Source organism: Heptranchias perlo, chromosome X (genome assembly GCF_035084215.1).
Source record: "Heptranchias perlo isolate sHepPer1 chromosome X, sHepPer1.hap1, whole genome shotgun sequence".
Classification (NCBI taxonomy): Eukaryota; Metazoa; Chordata; class Chondrichthyes; order Hexanchiformes; family Hexanchidae; genus Heptranchias; species Heptranchias perlo.
The window spans coordinates 2,899,275-2,924,718 of NC_090370.1; the positions used below are offsets into that span (position 1 = coordinate 2,899,275).

At 47.1% G+C, this 25,444-nt stretch overlaps 2 protein-coding genes across 6 annotated transcripts in view; both read left to right on the top strand.

Annotated features, from left to right (window-relative positions):
- LOC137307153 (carboxy-terminal domain RNA polymerase II polypeptide A small phosphatase 2-like) overlaps positions 1-13,770 on the top strand; it is a 23,125-nt gene extending 9,355 nt beyond the window's left edge. Inside the window, exons 2-8 of the mRNA XM_067976486.1 lie at positions 3,714-3,868; positions 5,182-5,220; positions 7,045-7,146; positions 8,210-8,266; positions 9,823-9,915; positions 10,745-10,930; positions 12,572-13,770. Of these exons, the coding sequence (XP_067832587.1) occupies positions 3,714-3,868; positions 5,182-5,220; positions 7,045-7,146; positions 8,210-8,266; positions 9,823-9,915; positions 10,745-10,930; positions 12,572-12,697 (758 nt within the window). The 3' untranslated portion in view covers positions 12,698-13,770. The remainder of the gene's footprint in view (positions 1-3,713; positions 3,869-5,181; positions 5,221-7,044; positions 7,147-8,209; positions 8,267-9,822; positions 9,916-10,744; positions 10,931-12,571) is intronic.
- Positions 13,771-14,095: 325 nt separating this feature from the next.
- Positions 14,096-25,444, top strand: part of avil (advillin) — a 73,799-nt gene continuing 62,450 nt past the window's right edge. For 4 of the 5 annotated variants that reach the window (XR_010959055.1, XR_010959054.1, XR_010959056.1 and 1 more), the window contains exons 1-4: positions 14,096-14,179; positions 18,003-18,193; positions 20,120-20,227; positions 23,992-24,066. Coding sequence is in view for 2 of the 5 variants with exons in the window: in XM_067976480.1 (XP_067832581.1) it covers positions 20,162-20,227; positions 23,992-24,066 (141 nt within the window). In the remaining 3 variants the exon portion in view is untranslated. Of the gene's footprint in view, positions 14,180-17,487; positions 18,194-20,119; positions 20,228-23,991; positions 24,067-25,444 lie in introns of those variants that run through there. The other variant, XM_067976482.1, reaches the window with a different exon arrangement.

The following is a 25,444-nucleotide window of genomic DNA, read 5'->3' on the forward strand; positions in this document are numbered from 1 at the left end:
GTAAGCTGGATTCACAGCCACCATTTTGAAAACTTCTGGTTCTGAAAATCTTTTTCAAAATGGAGGCAAGCCAAGCCTACATTAAGTGAGCACAGTGGACCTTATTCACAGCTGCTGTTTTTGCAAATTTCTAAATAATCTCAATAATTTCCTGTGTTTAATTTTTTTGGGGTGTTTAGTGTTGACTGTCAACAGTTGTCCGTTTTCGTGATTGAAATATTAAGTTGAATCCACACCAGAAAGGTTTATGTTTCCTCAAATTGCCCAAATTATGGTTGGCTTGGAGCTCATCATATCTCCACCCCCCCCCCGCACCCCCCCCCCCCCCAACAAAGTAGATGAGTGGGGATGTTGGCAGCACGTCCTTGTATCTGGCACTCCTCCGAGTATGTATTGAAGTCCTCCATGGTTGCTTGATGACTCAGTGGGCAAATGCACTGCATGGTGCAGCACAGAACCATACAGACTGGGAAGATCGCAGATTTGATCCTTAGCCATGCTGAGCTTGCTAGCGGAGGGGCCTGGTATAAATGTCCCAGCCTCGCTGAGCTAATGAGGGAAAGAGCATTTCAGGGTCTCTGCCATCCACTGACCTCTGCCTGAAAGTGCAGTGTGTACACAGACATTTCTGTATGGATGTCAAGCGGGGACAGGATGAGGCCTGACTGTGTTGACCTGGACATGCTCAGTCTAAGCTCACACAGGAAGACTAGGCAGCTGGGCAAGGTGCCAGAGGGCTGCTGAAATCTGTGGAACCAGTGCCTGGCAGGTAGATGAACTGCAGTAAAGATCCTCTAGTTCAAAGCTAACATTTGGAAGCCATTTTATGGGCAGGCTCCTCTGTGTCCCTGCCAACTAAATGTCAACGCACTTTGAATTGATCTAATGTACAGAGGGTGACTAAGTGTGAAAATGGGCATGTAAAGTGACTCTAACACCTAGGTGCTGACTTGGACGGGCACAGCCAGGGAACAACTGCTCCCCTGTGGTAATTTGTGGGACCTTGCTGTGCACAAATTGGCTGTCAGGTTTCCTACATTACAACAGTGACTACACTTCAAAAGTACTTCATTGGCTGTAAAGCGCTTTGGGGCATCCTGAGGTCGTGAAAGGTGCTATCTAAATGCAAGTTCTTTTTGCTGTAGTTTAACCTTCTCCACACTGAGGGATCAATGATCTCTCTTGTGGGTTGGGGAAGTGGTGGAGGAGCAAGCTTGTTCCCTACCCTGTTCCGGAGGCTTGTATCTCTTGGAGATTTCAACTCCGCCATCGGGTTACCATCTCTTGAGCTATACAGGCCAGGAAGGTCAGCTGGCTGCAAGGACCCAAGGCTAGGAATGGGACAATTCAACCAGGGGTCTCGCTCCAGATCGCTATCTAGTGACCCTTGATGATGGAAGTGTGTTTGTGGAGACAGGATTGGGCGTGGCTGCGACACAATCCATGGTTGACTAGCCTGCTGATACTTGCTGGGCTCACGCATTCTTCAGAATGGGCACTTGAGTGAGGTATCAGAGCAGTCTGCTTCTGTGGAACTTACCTCAGCAAACCAATGGCTTCAGAGGAGGAGGGGGGCAAATTGGAAGAAAAGATATTGAGCATATCTGGACTTTGTGGCAGGCTTATCTCAATTCTAACTTGGCAGCAGTTAACAACACATCAATCAATCAATCAATCAATCAGGGAAAGGGAGGAGCAGCAGGATGGATGGACTCATTGGGCACATTCCATAGGGAAGTGAATATAATGGACATGCATCAAAGTGCTTCCCAATCAAGAATCTTAAAAGGCTGCTGTTTTGTTTTTGGTGGGCCTAGTTTTTTTTTAAAAAAGTGTACTTTTGTTTGTAACACTCCAATCATTGGAATCTGGCACCTGGAATGATTGAGTTACAAAAATCTTCAGACTTTCTGGATTTATGGTCTTCACCCAAATTTATCTTTTTTCTTAAGGTGAGATGTGAATACTGGGAAATAAAACACTGACATTACTGTCCACATCAAACACTCCCAGGGCAGGTACAGCACGGGTTAGATACAGAGTAAAGCTCCCTCTACACTGTCCCATCAAACACTCCCAGGGCAGGTACAGGGTTAGATACAGAGTAAAGCTCTCTCTACACTGTCCCATCAAACACTCCCAGGGCAGGTACAGGGTTAGATACAGAGTAAAGCTCCCTCTACACTGTCCCATCAAACACTCTCAGGGCAGGTACAGCACGGGTTAGATACAGAGTAAAGCTCCCTCTACACTGTCCCATCAAACACTCCCAGGGCAGGTACAGCACGGGTTAGATACAGAGTAAAGCTCCCTCTACACTGTCCCATCAAACACTCCCAGGGCAGGTACAGGGTTAGATACAGAGTAAAGCTCCCTCTACACTGTCCCATCAAACGCTCTCAAAGAAAGGATATTGCTATCCCAATGCTGGAGAAATGCCTTGTGCAGTTGATCAGTCTCCTGACACTCTCTAGAATCACAGATGAAAAATGGACACTTGTGTGAGATGCCAGAGAAACCTCTTCTCGCAAACAAACTTGGAGCCCCCCCAACTCAGTTCCAGTCTGGAGGAGGTTCAGTGAGCCCCATTGAGAAATGTAACTTCACTGGAGGTTAATAACTGGGTTTGACGGCAGTGTCTTTCCACGGAATCTCTGGACTGCTCCAGGTGTATTTACGCAGTGAGGAAGATTGTCTTGGTGCACAAAAGCTTGATGTAAGTGGGACTTTGTTATTGGAAGCAGCTGCAATTCATTCTGGCTGCAGTTCTGTGTGTATACAGCCCTGGAATTCACTCCTGGGCCAGCAGCACTCCCTGGTGGAGCCTGATTGTAATAGCAATTGATTACCAAGACTTAGGCAGCCAATTTAACACGAGTGGCAGAGTGCCATGTAGATAGTATAGGACTGAGTGTCCGTCTATTTAAATAGGGGGAGGAATAAAGGAGAAGCATTACAAGGAGTTACTATGGGATGGGTGTACTCTCCAGGGTTAAAGATGCTATGTAACTGCAAGCTGTTGTCTTAATTTGGTGGAAAAATTGCCCTACGCTTCACTGAGACTAAGCAATGGTGGGGAAAGGGTTTGGGCATGTGAGCAAAAGAGGAGTCGAACGTGTAGGTTTTCAGGAGACTTTTGAAGACCTGCTCAGTCATAGATTTGACAGTGGGAGATTTGGGAGCTGAATGATGTCTAATGCCGAGTGTATATTAAAAGAAGCAACTTGCATTTATACACTGCTTTTCAAGACTTCAGGATGTCCCAAAGCGCTTTACAGCCAATTATTTTTTGATGTAATGTAGGAAACGTGGCAGCCAATTTGTGCACAGCAAGGACCCGCAAACAGCAACGTGATAATGACCAGATAATCTGTTTTTAGTGATGATTGCGGAGAACTCCCCAGCTCTTTTTCAAATAGTCAGAGGTGCCGTCTTTCGGATGAGACCTTAAACCAAGGTCCCGTTTGCACTCACCGGTGGATGTAGAAGATCTCACTGCACTAATGGAAGAAGAGCGTGGGAGTTCTCCCAAGTGTCCTGGGCCAATATTTATCCCTCAACCAACATCAATAAAACAGATTATCTGGTCATCACACTGTATTTCATTGGTTGTAAAGCACTTTGGGAGGTCCTGAGGCCATGATAAAGCTCTGTATACGCGCAAGTCTTTTTTTTCAATGATCCTAAATGAGTTATCTGCTGGTTATGTGCAGGTTCCACTCGCAACCTGTTCGTCACCAAGTCTCGTGGCAGGAATATCTTCTGCTCGCTCTTCTGCTGCTGCTGCTTCTCTAACCGGAATGTCGACCAGTTTCCAGATGGTTCTGAGCACCCAGTCCCACCAAAGGAAAGTGGCACCATTTCCAAGGCAAGTACACCTGCTCCTTCTGGTATCTTGTCTCTTTCTCCACCCCTTCTATTCATCCTATTGAAAGCCTCTAATTTTAAAAACCTTGATTAAATTGTCTCTGCTCCAGTGGCAATAGTCCCAGTATCTCCAGTCAGGCAGTATATTGATCAGCTAGGAGAGTGAGGTGAATTGTTCTCTTGCAGACTAGTGACATGACAGAAGCTGACTTTCTCTGTTGGTGACTGTCTATCTCGTTGACGGGAGGTGTCTTTATTTTAAAAAAACATTTTGAAACCCATTTTAAAAGGCTGAGAGCTCTCTCATATACTGTATATATTTTACCCCCCCCCCTCAGCTGCTCACACATCATGCTCCTGTTTCTGCAGTAATTTGTCTTTTATGTTTCAGTGCTATTTTTGTGTATTTATTTAACATGTGTGTTTTATTGGGGATGTAACTTGTAGGGAGGGGCTGTACGTTACCATCATAACTTTTCTCATTCCCTACCCTGGGTGTCCTGTATCTCTCGGGGAGGAGACCAACATGCTCCCGTCCCCCTCGGTGCAGCTTTTGACTGTTTGAGTGCACCTCCTAGTGGTATATTGTAGTGATTAATTCTCCCCCCAACCCCCGCCCCGCCCCGCCCCCAAGGTAGGAAGCCTCCATTTGTATGTAAATATGTTTGTTTCCCTCTCCCAACCAGTCATTTGGATGGCTTTTTCTGATTTCCTGGTCCTACCCTGATGTCCCACTGGAAAAAAGAACTTGCATTTATATAGCTCATTTCACATCCTTAGGACGTTCCAAAGTGCTTCACAGCTAATGAAGTACTTTTGAATTATAGTCTCTGTTGTAATGTAGGAAACACAGCAGCCTGTTAGTGCACAGCAAGGTCCCACAAACAGCAATTAAATAAATGACCCGATAATCTGTTTGTGATATTAGCTGAAGGATAAATTTTGGCCCCAGGACAATTCCTCGGCTTGTCTTCACAATAGTGCCATGGGATCTTTTACATACATCTGAGGGCAGATGGGGCCTCGGTTTAACGTCTCACCTGAAAGATGGTACCTTTGACAGCATAGCACTCCCTCAGTACTGTACTGGGAGTATCGGCCTGGATTACATGCTAAAGTCTCTGGAGTGGGACTATGAACCCACAAACCTCCTGACTCAGAGGCGAGAGTGCTACCACTGAGCCACGCTGACACTATCATCAGGAATTCCTGACTAGAATCCGTACTCCAAATCAGACAACTCCCCCATTTTACTGTGTTGTCTTCACATTTGAAAATGACTGAGCTCTTTTTTCTTTTTCTTTCCTCAAACAGTCTAACCTGCTGCAAGTTCTCCAGTGCCAGTACTCCCGGGTATGTGTCTCACTGCTGCACTAAATGGAGCCTTTGTGCTATCTGTATAGCTGCACTGATCTAATGCAGAGACCCCCAGCGTTCTGAATATTGAAATGTAGAAGGCTCGAGTTCTGCCGTACTGTGTACCATCCATCTCTTGAAGAATTGTGAAACTTTCAGTGCCAGACTGTGAGTGAGCACACCCAATCGATGTTACATTGTGGGTAGCCTGTTGCCGGAGATTTCTTTCCATTGGGAATTTTTGGGAGCTTTCCAAAGTAATCTGTCCCTCAAACACTGAGACCCTCTGCACTGAATGAGACAAATCTGAGGCCCATAGTGACTGGACTGTGTTTCATTCATCTCAGGGCTTCAGAAACCCAAATCCCAGCTCGATTTTTCAAATGAGGCCCTTTTAACTCACTGTGCCATTGCCGGTATTTTCACAGCCACGTTGGTTTTCGTGGATGGATGCTTGTTTTATTCCTTCCCGTTTCATATGAAAAATGACAGACAGGAAAAGACCTACTGGTCCATCCAGACTGTCCCCGTATGTTGCGATGCCTTGTGCATCACGATACATACACTCCCCACCCCACCCGTAATCTATGTAATGTAATCTCCTGGGAGAGGCAACCAACCAGATTAAAAACCCAGACCAATTAGGGGGGAAATCGGGATAATTCCTCTCTGACCCTCTAAGGTGATCGAAACTAGTCCAGGCGATCACTTCCTTCTCTCATCTCGCAGGGGTTCAGGTTTATGGACGCCAGGAGCCCTGGGGAATCTTGTCCAAGTGACCACTCTTCAGGTGTGAGCCTCTACCATGGGAGGCATTGCAGGTGAGCTCGATCCAACATCTACACACCATCAGTGCTCACTGGGACAGCAATCGGGAGTGGGAATATCAGCTGACTCCTGTTTCTCCCCTCCCCTTTTTTCTGATCCAGCGAATTCTGTGCAGATCAGGGGCTGACCCTGGGACCTTTTGGTCTATAGCTCAGGATGGTGACTTTACCTACTGAGCTATCAGGGAGCTTATGAGTGGAATCTTGTGTTCACATTCCTGTTTTAAGCAAGATCTAGGGCTTGAGGTGGACGTTGTGGACATTTTTGTCAGAGTAAAGGACCCATTAGGATAACTGTTTCTTGCATGTCATCAACCTTGTCAGAGGTGACTCCAATTGGATGTTTTTAAAAGACCTGATTTCTGTCTTTATATAAATGTGTGAGGTACTGTGAAAGATTTTGTGTGTTCTGCTTGTATTTTATCCTGAACCTGGCATCTACATAGTTTGCCTGAAAGGCATCCTCTATAGGCTGCTAGGGTTAAACCAGTGCTGCACCATCCTTCACTTAAATACAGCGGTTGATAATAGGGGGGTAGCTTTTCGTTTTTACCACCTGGGTGTTAAGCATCGCTTGGGCGGAGCGCAGAACGGAGAATGTGGCGAAGAGGATTGCACGCCAATAACAGAACCCTCCCGAATGTTCCTTCCATTCATTTTAATTAGAGGAGAATCCGGGTGGTTTCTGTTAGCGTTGTGTGATCTTCTCCGTCGGACTCTTCTTTCTGCACTCCGCCCGGGTGGTAATGATGAAAATCTATCCCCAGGGCCTCTTCAGGTGGTGCAGTGGGTTTAAAACACTCATCGTTCACCTATAGGTGCTGGGTTCAAACCCAGTCTCTTTTTTGCGTCTGTATGCGAGTCTCTCTTTTTTTTTTTCTCGTGCTCTCGTTCCCCGCCACACAGTATAGATACAGTGAGCACTGTTAACTTGCCCCACTGCCCCTCAGGTTTGTTTTTAAATTACATTTAAAAACCAATGCTTTATCCTCAGATTCCAGATACTTGCCTTCTACCTGAGACCGAGCCACAGGACGAAGGAAGGTTTTGTCTCGTCATTGATTTAGATGAGACACTGATTCACAGTTCCTTCAAGGTGAGGGCAGTAGTTCAGTCTCACCTCCTTGTACTGGTGATTTTTTTCCAGTGTGCACTAATTGCTGTTGAGTATTCTCTAGCAGCCAGAGACCAGTAAAGAAATACAAAGGCCGTTCCGATATCTGACAGCCAGTCTGTCCCTGAACCCCAGAGTGTTGGTGTGGGTGTTCCAATTGTGTGCAGCTTCCCTCTGGCTAGGGAGAGGAAACCAGTCAACCAGTCAACCACTCCTGATCGCGATCCAGTTACTGGGAGTGTGCGTGGAGGGGGGGAAAATACTGTTTATGTGGCACCCTCTATCCTGTACTGGAAGGTGACTGTCGCCTCTCATTTCAATACAGTTCCCTGGGCAACTGTTTTGGTGGGGGAGGGAAAGAGAGAGATAGTGGAAAAATTGGGAGAAACTGCCCCCCCCCCCCCCCCCCCACTGAAAATGGAGGCTATAACTGTGCTGTAGGTCTAGCAGAGAAAGACTCATTTGATCTAGTGCAACAGACAGCAAGTCTGTCAACTTTGTGGTGACTACATTTCCCCACCCCCACCTGCAATTGCCACCGGCCCCCGTATACTCTCACTTACTGGGCTATGGCTCCACAGATGCAGGCTGTAACCTCGCCCAAATGACCATTCTTCATGCGCAAGTGTTAGCGGACTGTGCGATCAATAGGAGCCATCACGGCTGTGCTCAGCCCTGTCCTCGCCCAACACTTGCTCTCTCTGGCAAAGGTCACAGGGTCACAATCAGGAGAGGGGACCCTAGCTTCTCTGCCCAGCCCAGTCTGGGAAACTGAGGCCAACTGTCCGCTTCCCATTGATGCCCCAGCTCCAATCAACTAACTTGTTGAGAGACCAGGCATCGGACACGAGCAACCTATCGACGAGGGGGAATCCCAGACACAGCCAGGATTGAGACTTTATTGGAGCAAAGCACTTTGTAAGAATTCCTAAACCTTGCGCTTGTGTTGCGACCTTTTGTGGTAATTTGGACAGTACAGGGGGTGTGTTGCTAGGGGTTACTGTGCACAACTTCTGTAACCTGACTGTGTCTCTTGCTGTTTCAGCCAGTCAACAATGCTGACTTCATAGTCCCTGTCGAAATTGAGGGGATGACGCAGCAGGTGAGAAGCTGCTCGATTTACATTCAGACTAAATCACCTTCAGGATTCTCCACTACTGTTAGGCATGTGACTTTTGTAATAAAATAGACAACAGCTGCAGTCCTGGACCTGTATGCCAAGGATGAATTCTTGGGCACAGCCCGATGGCACAAACTGGGCATGGGGATCGATCCCTGCGCCGGAATAGGTAGGCCCGAGGCACACCCGATATCTGGCCTTGGGCCTCGTTTACATAAGACCAGCTCACCGGCGAATCAGATTTGATGCAGCAGCCCTCTGAGTAAGTCCCTGGAGGAGGGTAGGGGGTCACTAACCCTCCAGGATTGTCCTGGAGTCTCCAGGAATTAAAGAATAATCTCCTAGACACTGCTGTGAGCAGCACTAGGAGAAAAAGCATAAGGGCATTGGGAATGCTCCTCCCGACTCCACATTCAGCTAAGTTTTTTTTTAAAAACATACTTTTTTGGTTGAGGCCTGCATAGGTCCATTTTAAGGACCACCAGTTAGGCCGCATGTAGACCTGGTTTCCCTGAATGCAGCAGGCCCGGCACCAGCAGTGTTCAGGGCAGACCAATTTCGGGAAGGGGGCCTCAAACCAGCGTTAGGCCCCCTATTTGCATATGCAGAGGTCCTAACATCTGTTTCATGTGTGGGCCCTGGATGCCTCCTTTTCTGCCTTTACCACTTCCGCTGTGGAATGTGTGCACGCATCCTGCCTGCCATATTGGACGCTTTACGCCTGTAAAACTTCTAGGCCTCTGTCTTTGACGGAATGGCTGGAAACTTCATGGATGCTCTACTCCATAGTGGGAATAATATTTTGTAATTGTTAATTTTTTAAAAAAAAAATTCACTGATTTAGTTTACTTGAAGCCTTATTTTTCAGCCAGTGGTGAGCTGGATTCTGGCAGAATTAGGGTCTGGCTATGGCCTGCTTCAAGTAATCCAGGATAGGCTGTGTTAGTTTAAGTTGGCCTATTCCCGATTACTTGTTTCAGGAGATGGCCTGCTGCACATCTGCAAGGATTGCTGCCTGTTGGGATCTTACGCAGTTATTGGACATTCTGCATGTAGGAGAGAGAGTGAACAGAGGGCTGGCCCGACAACACCCTGACTGCGTCATCAAAAATCAGTGAGCGACCAGCAGAGGAGAGAAGGGAGAAAGCTGGTCATGCAGAGCAGGAAATGGCCTGGAGCTATCTGAATGGGAGCTGGGGCAAGGGAGCCAATCAGTCTTAGATCTGGTCATGTATCTATCTTGTGCCAGACCACAAACCGAGAGAATGCCTTTAAAGCACTACCTCAGCAAATACTTTCCTTCAAAGTAACTCTCACAGCTCTTGGCACACCTCTCCCTCCCCTGAAAGGTAGGCTTACTAAAGGCTCTATGGGTTGTGACCTTTCTGGGACTGACCTTTTACCTCTGGATAAACAGAAAACCACAGTGCTGAGTGTTCGGTCCCAGATTGTTGATGGGAGGGGAGGGGAGGGGAAGTGATTGTACTGGGTCCAGGGTCTGACTGCTGTTACGAATTGTCCTGTGTTCCTTCTCTCAGGTGTATGTGTTCAAGAGGCCTTACGTAGATGAATTTCTTCAAAGGATGGGAGAACTGTTTGAATGTGTGCTATTCACAGCCAGTTTAGCAAAGGTACCCCTTCTCTTCTAGTAGCACTGAGCTGGTTAAGCTTGAGAGTTTCATTTTTTAAAAAAAGAACATGAAAGAGGAATCTTCCAGAATTGGAAAATGTAAATATTCCCTTTATTTTCTCTCTCAATCCAGTGGCCAGTTGCTAGGCCTCGGCTATATCCTGAGGGTCAAAGGTAATGTCCTGGATAGTGAATAGGCCTGGTTTTATGATGGCTTAGTTTGATTTGCATCAAATTCCGCTCACATTGAACAAAACTGAACCATTCCAAGATGGATGCAAAACATTTCACTATCTGAGCAATTCTATTAAAGGAGTGTCTTCTACTGAACTAAATAATTTTAAATGTTACTAGACGAGGATATGTGTGCATACATTATTGGTGTTTGTCACCACTTGTTAGCACTGTCTTATGTTTTAGTGTAAATCAGCCTGGGAGCAGCCATTTTGTATAGTATTCCTGATATGGCATCAAACGTCTGCTCCCTAGTGACTGCTGCCCACAGTCCAATACAACGTTGAGGGATAAGCTGAACCCTGTCTGCTCCCACACTCAACAACCTACCTGGGTTATGATGAACAGTGATAACTGATTAGGGTTAAAGCCCTGCCTACATTTTAGATTTGGGGGGGTGAGGGAGGGACTCCATAAATGTCTATATTTGAGAAGCAGGATGCCCTTAACTTGAGACATATTGTTAGTTCCCAGGTTTACTGTGAAATACTTGTTGCTGATGTGTCTGTAGTTCTTTTTTGTCTTCTCCTCCCCTTCTTCCCCCCCCCCCCCCCCCATACCTGTTCCTAATCCAACCCCTGACCTTGGTTCCTCAGTACGCTGACCCTGTGACTGATTTGCTTGATAAATGGGGTGTATTCCGAGCCCGACTCTTCAGGGAATCCTGTGTTTTCCATCGGGGCAGTTATGTCAAAGACCTCAGCCGTCTGGGCCGGGACCTGAACAAGATCCTCATTATCGACAATTCACCCGCGTCTTATATTTTCCACCCATACAACGCGGTAAGTACAGGGGCTCGTGACAGTCTGCTCCACACAGCTGCGTTTTAAGGCAGTAATGATAGAAAGGACTTGCATTTATATAGTGCCTTTCATGGCCTCAGGACGTCCCAAAGCACTTCACAGCCAATGAGTTACTTTTGAAGTGTAGTCACTGTTGTAATGTAGGAAACGCCGCAGCCAATTTGCGCACAGCAAGGTCCCACAAATAGCAATGTGATAATTGACCAGATTATCTGTTTTAGATGTTGGTTAAGGGGTAAATGTTGGCCAGGACATGGGGGGTAACTCCCCACTCTTCTTTGAAATAGTGTCTTGGGATCTTTTACGTCCACCTGAGGGGGCAGACGGGGCCACAGTTAAACAAAGACAGCACCTCTGACAGTACAGGACTCCCTCAGTATTGCATTGGGAGTATCAACCTAGATTTTGGGTTCAAGTGTCTGGAGTGGGACTATAAACCCACGATCTTCTAACTCAGAGGCGAGAGTGCTACCCACTGAGCCAATCTCACACTGACACACCACCTGCTGCACTGCACTATAGACCAGGAAGATCTCAAGTTCAGTCCCTGCTCTGGTCTAAGTTCCTCTCCACTGGGGCAGTACAGTTAACCAAAGCTCCCCTTTGGGTTAGGGAAGTGGAGGGAATCAGCCAGGTTCTCAACTGCTGTCCAGTGACAGCTGATGGAAAGTGTGCACGGGTGGTGATCGGCTAAAGTCAGGATCAGCTTGGATGTGGTACTCTTCCACAGTCAAATAGCCATTCTAAGCGCCCATGAAGATCGGCTAGTGGGATCAAAAGGCCTTCAGGAGGGGCGGGAGAAAATGAAACCATCTGGGCTTGGCTCCTAGCTTTTGACATCCTTTCAGCTCCTCTGTGCTCCCTCGACAACTCCAGCGCGTAGGTGATAGCTTCTATATGGCACACAGAATTATTTGTTATCTTTCATGTAAATTATTGCAAAAACCTTTTGTGCAGTGAAATTCTCTCATGCAAATACCTGCAGCTACAGGGAAAACAATTCAAATCTGGAGATGGGACGTGAAATCAAATAAGCTGAATCAATTTTTTTGAAAAACATTATCAAGCAGGAAAGGCGATTTAATATGGCAGTACCTTCATCACCATGGTAACAATGTGGTTGCTGGGATACCAGGACTATAATCTTTTGTTTTAATAATGCACACCAATTCACATTTAAAAACTGGACCGAGAGCTCCCTTGCTGACTCAATATAAGCACTGCTTGTAGTGTTACTGCACTATACAGACTGGGAAGGTGCAAGGTTCATTTTCCTGGTCTGTGTTGTTGGCTGATGTCATCAATATGGGAGAAAATTGGCCAGAACTCCTGCCCCTGATCACTATCCAGTGACCCCTGCAGCAAACGTAAATGTTGGATGAAGAAGGGGTTTAACTCAAATGTGATGCCCCCACAGTCAAATAGCCTGCAGCCATTCACTATTGAGGCTTGCATATGGTACAACCATTGGGGTGAGGTAGCTCTAGAACTGTAGCCAGGTGTAAGTCAGTAAATTGAGAAAAGAAGGGGAGAAAAGAGTGTGTAAATTTGTGGTGGAGGAGAAGAGATTGAACAGGGAAAAGCAGGATGCCATGATTTTTTTTTTTCTCCCGTTGATAGGTGCCAGTAACGTCCTGGTTTGATGACCTGTCTGATACCGAGTTACTCACCCTAATCCCTGCCTTTGAGGGACTCAGCCAAGCGGAGGATGTCTACACAGGTCTCGAGCGGCTGAACACAAGCTAGTGGGGGGGAAAAAAGGGACACAACCAGCATTCTTAGCAACCCTCAATAATCTCCATTCTGATTGGTTCTCCAAGGTATAGGCTGTCTTGACGATGGGCTTCACTAATTAGATTGGGGGAGGAAGGGTGAAGAAAATGCAGAAAGTACACAGAGGAGCATTTTTTCACAGAATGGAATGGACTCGAGAGATGTACATGTTGGGCCTGTCCAACCCTTAATGTGCCTAATATCAAAGTTTATAGCACCGAGATATGATGAATCTTTATCAGGTTGAATACATTGAAGCAATATTTTTTTTTAACAGGTGTATTTGACCACTCCGAACTGCTCCTTTTAAAATCCACATACCACTTTGTTCCTATGCCAATGTCTCCTTTAAGCACAAGAAAGATGCACAAATATAACTTTATATAACTTTGTTTCACTGAATCCAAGCTTTTTAAAAAAAAACTTCTAGGCACTGGGCGAATAAAATGGATTATGTAGCTTTTAAAAATAAACAAATTCACTGAAAATGATCATCATGCAATTGCAGAAAACTTGTCTGGGTGAATAAAACAACATAATTTTTGTTCTGTGTTTTACTTGTCTTTGTTCTTGAGCAAGGGGATTATTGTATTGATTGTGTATGACCAAGATGTGGGGTGGTGGTGGCAACTTTGATTATCCCACCGATTTTCCATTCCCCACCAAGAGGACTGTCCTTCATTATACAGGCACAGAAATACATCGAAGTTACAATATGGAAACAGGCCATTCAGCCCAACCAGTCGGCGTTTACCCTCCATGCGAGCAAATAGTTCCAATCACAGTGCAGCACGCACTCTACTGCACCAGGAGTGTCAGCCTAGATTATATCACTATAAAGAAGTTACTCCTGCCCTCTGTTCGAAATCTCTTGCATTTAATCCTGTATGCATGGCCCCTCGTTCTAGCGGAACCTGAACTGCGCATCAGTGAGCTCAGGTTCAGAACTGAGCGGAGCTGAAAATTAAACCTGCATTTCCCACTCGGCAGAAATTTCTGATCCTTGTTCCTAACTCTTCAAAGGCTAGGTATGTCTGAGTTTTCTGCTACGTGCTTTAGTTTTGATTTATGGTTCAAGTCCGTGGGGGGTAATGGATGTTTCGGATTGATGCATTGCCAGTGCTTTATTCATCATTCACAGAATATATCCATAAATAATTTGTTTGAAATTAGTAGTAGTACCTAGAGGGTAATGCAGCAAAATTGATTGTGAATTTGACTGTCAAAATAGCTGGCATCCTGTGGAAAGAATAGTTTTTGCATATGTGAGATTTGGTGTAATAGATTAAAGGGTGCTGAATGTGGCATTTACAGAATACAATTAGAATTTTTTTTTATTCATTCTCAGGACGCGGGTGTCGCTGACAGTTAGTGCCCATCCCCTAATTGCCCTCGAAGATGGTGGTGAGCCGCCGCCTTGAACCGCTGCAGTCCATGTGGTGAAGGTGCTGTTAGGTAGGGAATTCCAGGATTTTGACCCAGCGACGATGAAGGAACGACGATATATTTCCAAGTCGGGATGGTGTGAGACTCGGAGGGGAACGTGCAGGTGGTGTTGTTCCCATGTGCCTGCTGCCCTTGTCCTAGGTGGTAGAGGTCGCGGGTTTGTGAGGTGCTGTCGAAGAAGCCTTGGCGAGTTGCTGCAGTGAATTCTATAAATCGTACACACTGCAGCCACAGTGCGCCGGTGGTGGTGGAAGTGGATGTTTAAGCCAGTAGATGGGGTGCTGAGTGTTGGTTCTCTCACCACCTTCTGCAAGCCCAGTCTTGCTGCTATGTCCTTCAGGACTCAGCCAGTTTGGTCAGTGGTGGTACTAGAAAGCCACTTTTAGTGATGGACATTGACATCCCTCATCCAGAGTACATTCTGTGCCCTTGTTACCTTCAGTGCTTCCTCCAAGTGGTGTTCAACATGGAGGAGTGCTGATTCATTAGGGAGGGCGGTTGGTGGTAATCAGGAGGTTTCCTTGCCCATATTTGACTTGAAGCTATGAGACTTCATAGGAATAGGAATAGGCCATTCGGCCCCTTGAGCCTGTTCAGCCATTCAGTTAGATCATGGCTGATCTCCATTAACCTGCCTTGGTTCCATATCCCTCAGTACCTTTAGCTAACAAAAATCTATCAAGCTCAGTTTTGAAATTTTCAATTGACCTCCAGCATCGATAGCTTTATTTGGGGGAGAGAGTTGCATATTTCTACTATCCTTTGTGTGAATAAGTGCTTCCTGACATTACCCACGAACGGCCTAGCCCTTGTTGTTGACCCCTTTCCCCCCCACCAGAGGAAATAGTTTCTCTCTATCTGCTCTATTGAATCCCTTAATCATTTTTTAAAATCTTGATTAGATCACTTTGATTTGAAGTGAAAGTATAATCCCATTCCTTGTCAGCATTCTCCCCCCCCCCCCCCAACACACTTCAATTAGATCACCCCTCAAACTTCTAAACTCAAGGGAATATAAGCCTAGTCTATGCAACCTGTCCTCATAAGTTAACTCTTTTAGCCCTGGTATCATTCTGGTGAATCTGTGCTGAACCCCCTCCAAGGCCAATATATCCCTCCTGAGGTGCAGACAGAGGTGCCATCTATCAGACGTGATGTTAAAGGGAATAATTTGAAATAAAAAAATTTGCGTTTATATAGCATCTTTCAAGACCTCAGGATGTCCCAAAGCGCTTTACAGTCAATGTAGTACTTTTGTGGTATAGTCCCTGTTGTAATGTAGGCAAACAACAATGAGATAAATGACCAGGTCATCTAGTTTAGGTGTTGGTTGAGGAATAAATATTAGCCAGGATACCATGGAGAACTCTCCTGCTCTTCTTTGAATAGTGCCATGGGATTTTTGCGTCCTCCTGAGAAGAGGAGGATAGGGCCTCAATTTAATGTCTCCTCTGAAAGACAGCACCTCCAACAATGCAGCTTTCCCTCTGTACAGCACTGGAGTGTCAGCCTAGATTATGTGCTGAAGTCTCTGGAGTACGAATTGATTCCGTAACCTTCTGACTCAGAGGCAAGAGTGCTACCCACTGAGCCACAGCTGATACCTTTGCTTGCTAGAACGACATCCTCCTCATAATACCAGGACACAAAGGGCTAACACATGAACAGCTTTGGAGCTGGTTACAACCAAATTTTGATGTAAATTATTTCTGACACAGTCACTGTGCACTGCAGCAGGAGGTATGCGACCATGTTTCTTGACTAGGGTCTGATCTATATTACACTTTGTTACAGGAGTTAAGGAGAGAGTGGAAATGATGTCACTATGACAACCATGACATTAAATGTAAACAAAATATAAATTTGGCTGTGGTGAAAGTCTCCAGCAGGTTCCTAAATGTGTTTAAATTTCCCAACTTGCTCTACTGTGGAACAGTGTGTACTGTAGCCAGTGGTGTGGAGATGACTTGAGGCACTATGATCAGACTCAGATAGTCCTGGAATGTGGGATCATTAAGATCCAAATGGCTTACAAGTGGCTATTAATCCACGTTAAGGTCCTGCATTCATACGTATGCCTTGATTTTTAGTTGGGGCAGCAGTAAAGGGGATACAATTGTCCTCAGTGTCTCTGAGCTAGGGAGAGGGGGAGGAAACTAAATACCTATCCCAATTCATGCCCAGTCACTCCTTTTGGAAAGTACACATGTGGAAGTTGGTTGAGGACAGGATCGGGTGGGACTGTGATGCCCCCCATAGTCAAATAGCCAAATGACACTCGCCATCTCGGCTCACACGTGCAAAATAGCCACTTGGGAAATGTACTGGAGAGTGGCTGAGGCCCTTGGAATTTAGCCAGCACAAACCAGTGCCTTCAGAGAGGAGGGGGGTGATGCTACCTGCTGGGGTCTATCTCAAAATTCTAAGCATTGAAATACATGAATTTGAATGTTATCTTTATGTGTTAGAGATAATTTATATGAAAATCCCTCTATTGATCCACATACTGACTCATCCCGGGGTTCAGTGTTATCTGCTCTCTGTTGACACGTACAAATAACAGCAGGTGCATGAAACACTGAGACTTTGTATTTACCAGTAGTTGTAATGAATGATCCCACACCTTCCATGCAGGAGTAAAGTGTTTGGATCACAGCCCAGTCAGGCAATCAGCATCTATACAACACACACCTGGATTGTTTGGTGTATGGACATGTTACTGGCCTGTTTTCTCCTCCCACTCCCCAATTTTGGACAGGTCTGCTCCAGTGCCATCATAAGTTGGCACTGCCACCTTCCATACCGACCTCTGCTACTGCTCATGAACCTGCACAAAACTGCCAGGCTTTCAGGCTATCTCTGTTTTCAAATCTAAGAATACAGACACAAAGGAAAAGTGACAGGGAGCAGCGATAGTTACTTGTTTATTCATGGAAGGTAACGTGACAATTGTGTTTAAAATGATAAAGGGATTTGATAGGGTAGATGTAGAGAAACTATTTCCTCTGGTGGAAGAGTCCAGAAGGAGGGGGCCTAATCATAAAATTAGAGCTGGGCCGTTCAGGAGTGAAATCAGGAAGCACTTTTTCACACAAAAGGAGAGTGGAAATCTGGAACTCTCTTCCCCCAAAAAGCTGTTGAGGCTGGGGGTTAATTGGAGCTTTGGAGACTGAGATCGATAGATTTTTGTTGGGTAAGGGTATCAAGGGATATGGAGCAAAGGCGGGTAAATGGAGTTAAGATACAGATCCACCATGATCTAATTCAATGGCGGAACAGGCTCGAGGAGCTGAATGGCCTCCTCCTATTCCCGTGTTCCTAATTTAGATGAACATTCTTCCATTTTTTTCCAACCTCTCCAGCACACTTGCTCAGTTGCATAAGTGCCTGGCACCCTCGAACGCTCCTGAAGGTGCTGACCCTTGCTGAGGTACATTTCCGTAGGCATCAGCCACCCTTCAGTTCTTCACTCAAGTGGCCATTTTCAATATGGGAGCCTGGACAGTGGGTGATGGCATGCTGTTCAACTATGTAGGCATCACAGCTGAGCTCAATGCTGTCGTCCCTCGAACCAGGTTAAGTTCCCTTCCCCCACCCCCAGCTGATGCCAATTGTAGACCCTCTACCGCGCTGCCCCCCACCGGTCTGAGATTGCCTAACAGCACAGACAGACAATTCTCAGAGGCTAAACACCCGTACCGTGCTCCTGACTACCTGTAAGCATTGTCACGGGAGATCAGCGAGCAGGATTAATGAAATGCTTTGTGGACAATCATATTACTGTCAACCGAATTAATGGCTCCTTTTGTTCTCTCCCTTCACATCCAAACAGAGATGAAAGCTTGTACCATGCAAATATACGCCAACGCCCACAGAGGCTAGAACAGCTGGATCAGCACCACCTGATACCTGTCTGATCCCGGAGTGTAGTTGCCTGCAAGTGTATCTGTGCCTTTTCCTCATCTCAGCTGTCGTCTTCTCTGCAGTCTCGTATCGACCAGTGAACCGCGTCTAAGCTCTGAGGTAATGTGAATTTATTATAAAATCATTCATTTCTCATTTCCACTGGGAAGTGGACACAGCGCAAGTCTCATTGGATGAAGAAAATGCCTTAAATTCACAAGCAGCCGTTTCAGAGGAGTGCAGAGTGGGGCAGCTGGTTTTATTTAAAAACGAGTGGTGCAATTGTTTATCTTTCTCGTCCTCGTGAAAGGTCAATGATGCCAAGTTCAGGAGTGCAAGCTGGGTGAGGTCCTGCCCACTACGATGGTAAGTTTGTCGAGAAGGTTCCGTATCTTCACCAGGACAGTTCTTGATCACTTCCAGCCCTGTTTGCTGCATTTGTTTCTTCGTTTAATCACTCACTGGAGGGAGAATTGCTCCAGCTGCTACATGTAGCTCGTGTTGTAAATGCCTTGTGAAGATTTGCTCTGGTCAGCACTCCCAGTGAAATTGTAAACTTGTTCATGTTTAAATATTCTAGTGTATGGGATGGGGAAGGGTCTCTGTTTCTAATCCTGGCAACGTTGTGTGAGGGGAGGGAGAGATTCATCTTCCACATGATGCTGGTGGATTTATCATCCGAGGAGGGCTCACTATTTGCACTATTGGTGTGTTGGAAACCCTGCCCAGCCTCTGCTGGTGTCCTGCTGGTTTGGGGAGAGAGTGCTGGTAAGGAATGGGATTATATTTTCGCTTCAAATCGAAGTGATCTAATCGAGGTTTTTAAAACGACGAAGGGATTTGATCGGGTAGATACGGAGAAACTATTTCCTCTGGTGGAGGAATCAAGAGCAAGGGGACATAATCTTAAAATTCAAGCTTGGCCAATCAGGAGTGAAATCACAAGCACTTTTTCCCACACAAAGGGTATTGGAAATCTGAAACTATATTCCCCCAAAAGGCTGTGGATGCTTGGGGTCAATTGACACTTTCAAGATTGAGATTGATAGATTTTTGATGGGTAAGGGATAGCAAGAGATGTTGAGCAAAGGCGGGTAAATGGAGTTAAGGTACAAATCAGCTATGATCTAATTGAATGGCAGCACATGCTCAAAGGGCTGAATGACCTCCTCCTGTTCCTATGTTGAACTATGTTCATGCCCAAATTGTGCAAGCATCGAACCCAAACTCTGGTGATACCCAGAGCTCATCGCTAGCTGTAGAATGTGCCCAACTTAGTAAAGGAGTAACTGAGATGAGAAGAAGCTGTATTAATGATGGGGAGGAGTCATTATCTATCTGTTTATTCTCTCATACAGCCACACAATGATGTGCCTGCCCTGTGGAAAATGCTGTGCATATCCCACACAAATGAATTTGATGACTGTGGGTAAATGCACAGTGTGGGACCAAGCCATACAGACCAAGAAGGTCTGATTATCGATCTGTGCTGAGTCAGCTGATTATAGTTGATGGACTTCAGTGCTCTTGGGATACAGAGGGCAACAATTTGCCAGGGTTCCCGCTCCCGATTACCATCCTATGGCCTGTGCCACCAAGTGCATGGGCATGGGATCGGTTGAGGATTGACTGCGATGCCTCTCACGGTCGGATAGCCTGTCAGCACTCACTCTTGAGGCTCACACATGAGGAATGGCTGAGGTAGCAGAGTATGAACAGCACCTTGGAACCACACCTTAGCTTACAGGAGAGGAGGGGAGACAATTAGGGAGGAGGCCCCCCCAAAGAAACAATATATCTCCTGTACAAATACCATGGCCCAGAATTTCCTGAAAACCTGTGCCGTAACCACGTCGTAAGTATAGCGTACACCTAAGAATGCACTGTACTAAGTATGTCTGCCAGTCACACCGAGCTACCCTCGCACTCTGTTAAACTGTTCCTTACCATCAATGTAGGGAGGCAGCTGAGTGCCCTTTCCACCCCACCCTCCAAGTTTTCACCTGCAAGAGTCCCTTCACTCACTCTGTACCCTTTCTTTTGTAGCAAAATACTGTTGATTTGCTGAAAGTTACAATCCGAGCCATAATGTCAGTGGAAACTGTCTTCAGTGCTGTTAACAACACTCCCGGATTGCTGATCTGGAGAATTGAGGTAAGTCACACACTTGTTTATAAATAGACATTGGGAATTTCCCCCATCAGTTGCCGTAACTGTGGCGTAAGGTTGACGCAAACCCCGGAGAGGTGTGAACGGGGTTTGCACCGGAGTTACAGCGGCCAATCGGGTTTTCCAGAAAAATAATTCACTCCGAGTTGTAGAGTTATTGGGCCCGATATTAGAGTGGAGGCGGGATGGCAGCGGGGGGGGGGGGGGGGGGGTGCGATTTGGCTCTTGGGTAACCCGCCCCAATAAAAAATGTCCCTTTCGCACACGAGTCAATTGGAGCCACTTAACGTGGCTTCCGGGTTTGCCGTCCGAAAGCTGCGCAGCGGGCGGACTGCGCACCTGCATCACAGGCTGTCAGCTGGAGGAGCTCTATTTAAAGGGGCAATCCTCCAATGGCTGCTCCTGGAGCAAACACCCACACAGCACAATGGAGCAGCACAGGGGAAAGGCTGCTCCAAGATTCAATGATGCTTCACTCCAGATGCTACTGAATGGGGTGAGGAGGAGGAGGGATGTGTTTTACCCGCTGGACGGGAGGAAGTGGCCTGTCTCTGCCACCAAGAAAGCCTGGCTCGAGGTGGCAGAGGAGATTACCAGCAGCAGCAGCATCTCCCGTACCTGGGTCCAGTGCAGGAAGCGCTTCAACGACCTAACTAGGTCAGTCAAAGTGAGTACACTTACGATCCTCCTACATCCTGTCTTCCACATCACCGCCCCCAGCCCCCAACTCATTCTGCACTGCCAACACTACTCTATCACATCACTCCTCACACCCACTTAAGGCTTATCCTCAACTTACCTGCACTTACTCACCACTTCCCCACCTCCCCAGTACTCATCCCACCAATACCACTCAACCCAAACCTCGTACAATGTCATGGCTCTGTCTCATACTCACCCTCTGATGCATCTCTTTCACGGTCAGCTGCACCCAAACCAATGCATTCATTGGTTGGCCACGTCACCATCACTCACTCATGGGACTGTACTTTCTCCCCTTATAGGAGAAGAGAGCTCAGAATGCATGGGAGAGGGCGAGGACCGGAGCGGGGCTACAACAGATCGTCGTCCTCACAGGCGCTGCAGCTGAGCCGAACCCTCGAGAGCCCGTCTGTCGGGACTGGCACCCAACAAACACTTGCTTACATAACTTTAACATTCAGCACACACAATATGAATTGATGTTGACATGCCTTGCCATCTTCAGCACCTCAGTATGCTCATCGCAACATGACACATCTGTGATGATGCTTAATATTGCCTTCTGTTCTTTTATAGGGCCTTCAGCGACCACTGTGACGGCAGAGGGCGATTCCTCAGAGGACCTGCTGGCCTCTGAGGGTGCACCGTCACATCTGAGTGAGCCATCCACCAACGCAGATACTCACACCTCGGTGGGTCCTAGTCCTCAGTCAGTTGGGTTGGCACCTGGTGAGTTACCACACACGTGAGCACCAGCAGACACTGGTGGCAGGGGCAGCTCCGGAGAGTCCGCGTCGGTGGGAGCACTCTTCTCCAGGCTCTGCTCAGCTGGACGCAGATGCTGAACCCTGGGGGCCATCATAGAATCATAGAAAATAGGAGCAAGAGTAGGCCATTCGGCCCTTTGGGCCTGCTCCGCCATTCAAAATGATCATGGCTGATCGTCTAACTCAGTACCCTGTTCCTGCTTTTTCCCCATATCCCTTGATCCCTTTAGCATCCTTTAAAAGGAGAATGATCGAGGGACAGCAGCACATTTGCGAGGTGCTGGAACAGGTGCCAAGCGCGCTCTCCACAATAGTAAAGAGGATGGAGGAGTCCAACTCCTGCATGAGTGGAATGGTGGCACAGGTACGGGAGGGAATCTCTGAGATAGTGTCACAGGGACGTGAGCAACTCTCTGAGATAGTGTCATGGGTAAGTGTGGGAATGTCTGCAATGGAGGGAAGGCTAGCCTCCATTGAACTTCAAGCACGGCTCACAGATGAGTCCATTCAGGCCCTGACAATGGCCGTTCGGACTCGCAGCGAACAACATTCTGCCGCCTTAAACAGGCAGGCAGAGACACTAGCACTGGCCTTACAAGGCTTCACACATGTCCTCCAAACTGTTGTCCAGCAGAGTGGTAGGAGTGATGTGGGCCTGGCCCAGGGGAGGGATGATGGCGAAAGGGGACATGGAAGTGGGGACGCCACTCAAAGTGCTCCCACGTCTCACCCGCTGCCCCCCTCTCAACCAGTACCCACAATACTGCCTCCTCTCCAGGTGGCCAAGTCTGCCCCTCCACAGGTGCAGGTGGAGCAGTTTTTGGAGGGGCCCTCACGGGCACCAAAACCCAGAGGGCGTAGGCTCAAAGCATCTAATCGGTCAGGGCATGAACAAGAGCAACCTGCCACTACCTCTGCTGCAGCCACAGGGGATGCACCACGTAGGAGTAGTCGGAAGCGAAAGGCGAAGGTTTTGTAAGCACGAAGGGTACGCACAAGGATGTTTGACGGTTGTCATGTTGTTTATTTATATTAGCTTTTTGTTAAACTCACATTAAATATTATGATTGTCACCACTACAGCCACGTCTTGACCATTCTTGACTGGCTTTTGTAATAAGGCCCTTTCATGAGGTTCACCATGAACGGCGACACTTGATGCCACCCATTGGGTCACTTTACAGTGGGTGTATGTGTAGTTACAGGACTGTTCTGTAGAGGGAGGGGTCGGGGGGGAGCTGATGTGGGCGCTGGTCTATCCAGGCGATGTGAGGACTGGACTCTTCACACTTTCTGATGTTAGGAGAACCGTTCATTTATCAGTGATTCCCTGGCCTCACGAGCAGCCAGGTGAGCCGCTGCTCTGCTCATAGGTTGCTCCTCCTCCTCAATGTGGGTGGCAGATGTGGATGGGGCCTCCTCAAGTAGCACCCCCTCTGTTGTTGCCCTCTGTACTCTTGTGTAGGTGTCTGTGGTGCAGCACTGTGTTGTAGAGTTCCAAGTGGCGGAAGTGGACACCTGACGATGTCAGTTTGAGGGGGCCCGCAAAGTAGTTAAATATGTTTGAACAGAAGAAGTTTAAGTGGAAAGTAAGAATTTTCAGTTAAAACGCAAAGATCTTGCAGCCAAAACTTTGACTGAAAGAACCAAGTGCCCTGCTGCAATAAGTGACCTTTTCTCCCCATCTGTCAAAAAAGCATTTGAATGTCTCACTGGCTGCTGGCTGAAACACGTCTGTTGCAACATGGAGTGTTTCCCCCAGCACAGGAAATACGCTGAGGATGCTTCAAAATCGCACCCCTGCCAAAATGTGGAGAAAATTAAGTAGTTCAAGTACTTAAACTATCTCAACAACTGTGCAAAGTATCACCCCGCCGGCTTTAATTGCCGGTGGGATTTCCGCATTCGGGAGGCGTGCGCGCACCCAGACGCATCAATGGGGAACCCGGAAGTCAGTGGGTTGGAGCTGGGCTCCAAACCCAAACGGGATGTCCCCGATTTTCGGAGCCCCCCTGCCCCCGACACATCCTCAATTTCCCGGCAAAATCACGCCCATTGTGTGCAGGAAATCAAGAGACAGTAACCCAAATGGTTCACAGGTGACATCATAAACCAGGAGTAAAGTTCTTGATCAGTGGCTCACCTACACATTTCAAACCAATAGCGGCCTATCCTTTCAGACCTCACTAAAAAGTGGAAGTGAACTTTTGATTTTTGTGCTTTCTTTTATGTCGCCAGGTTTTATTACTCTTCTCTCTTAAATGTGATCTATTTTTATCAGAAACTGGAGTTGGTGCCTATCCCTCAGAAAGCCTATGGTAACTTTTTTGATGGTGACTGCTATATCCTCCTATCGGTAAGTTAAAGACCCAGCTTTACAGCATTGGAAATGGAACTAAAACCCATTAAACCATTTTTGTGTGTTGGCTTTTTGTGGTCATTAAAGAAATGGATGTCAGTGATGGGGAATGGAAAATGTTCCCATTTCTTTTTCCCAAAATCACCCAAGACAGGTACAGCATGGGTTAGGTACAGAGTAAAGCTCCCTCTACACTGTCCCATCAAACACTCCCTGGGCAGGTACAGGGTTAGATACAGAGTAAAGCTCCCTCTACACTGTCCCATCAAACACTCCCAGGGCAGGTACAGGGTTAGATACAGAGTAAAGCTCCCTCTACACTGTCCCATCAAACACTCCCTGGGCAGGTACAGGGTTAGATACAGAGTGAAGCTCCTTCTACACTGTCCCATCAAACACTCCCTGGGCAGGTACAGGGTTAGATACAGAGTGAAGCTCCTTCTACACTGTCCCATCAAACACTCCCAGGGCAGGTACAGGGTTAGATACAGAGTAAAGCTCCCTCTACACTGTCCCATCAAACACTCCCAGGACAGGTACAGGGTTAGATACAGAGTAAAGCTCCCTCTACACTGTCCCATAAAACACTCCCAGGGCAGGTACAGCATGGGTTAGATACAGAGTAAAGCTCCCTCTACACTGTCCCATCAAACACTCCCAGGGCAGGTACAGCACGGGTTAGATACAGAGTAAAGCTCCCTCTACACTGTCCCATCAAACACTCCCAGGGCAGGTACAGCACGGGTTAGATACAGAGTAAAGCTCCCTCTACACTGTCCCATCAAACACTCCCAGGGCAGGTACAGGGTTAGATACAGAGTAAAGCTCCCTCTACACTGTCCCATCAAACACTCCCAGGGGCAGGTACAGCACGGGTTAGTTACAGAGGAAAGCTCCCTCTACACTGTCCCAGCAAACGCTCCCAGAATTAAATACAGAATAAAGCTGCTTTTACACTGCCCCCAACAATACCGAATCTCAGAAGATCACGTTAATGTGACATTTCTATTTCCCACACAGGTGTCCGTGTGGCTGCTCTGATGAGATGACCGATTTAGTGCCAATTGATCTTAAATTGTGGGCAGTGTTCTGTGGTGGATTAACGCTCTGTACAAATTGGTTTGTGAATTCCCTTGTCAAGGGCTGTAAAATCCTCTGTAATTCTATGTAATGGCAGGTAGTGGTAGGGTCAGGGGCCAAGGCTGGGCTAAGCTCGCTCCTACATCCTTATTCCAGCCGTGTGCTACGGGTATTGTCGGTACCATATCCCCTCGGCTCACTGACCTACATTGGCTCCTAGTCCGGCCACGTCTCGATTTTAAAATTCTCATCCTTGTGTTCAAATCCTTCCATGGCCCTTGCCCCTCCCTATCTC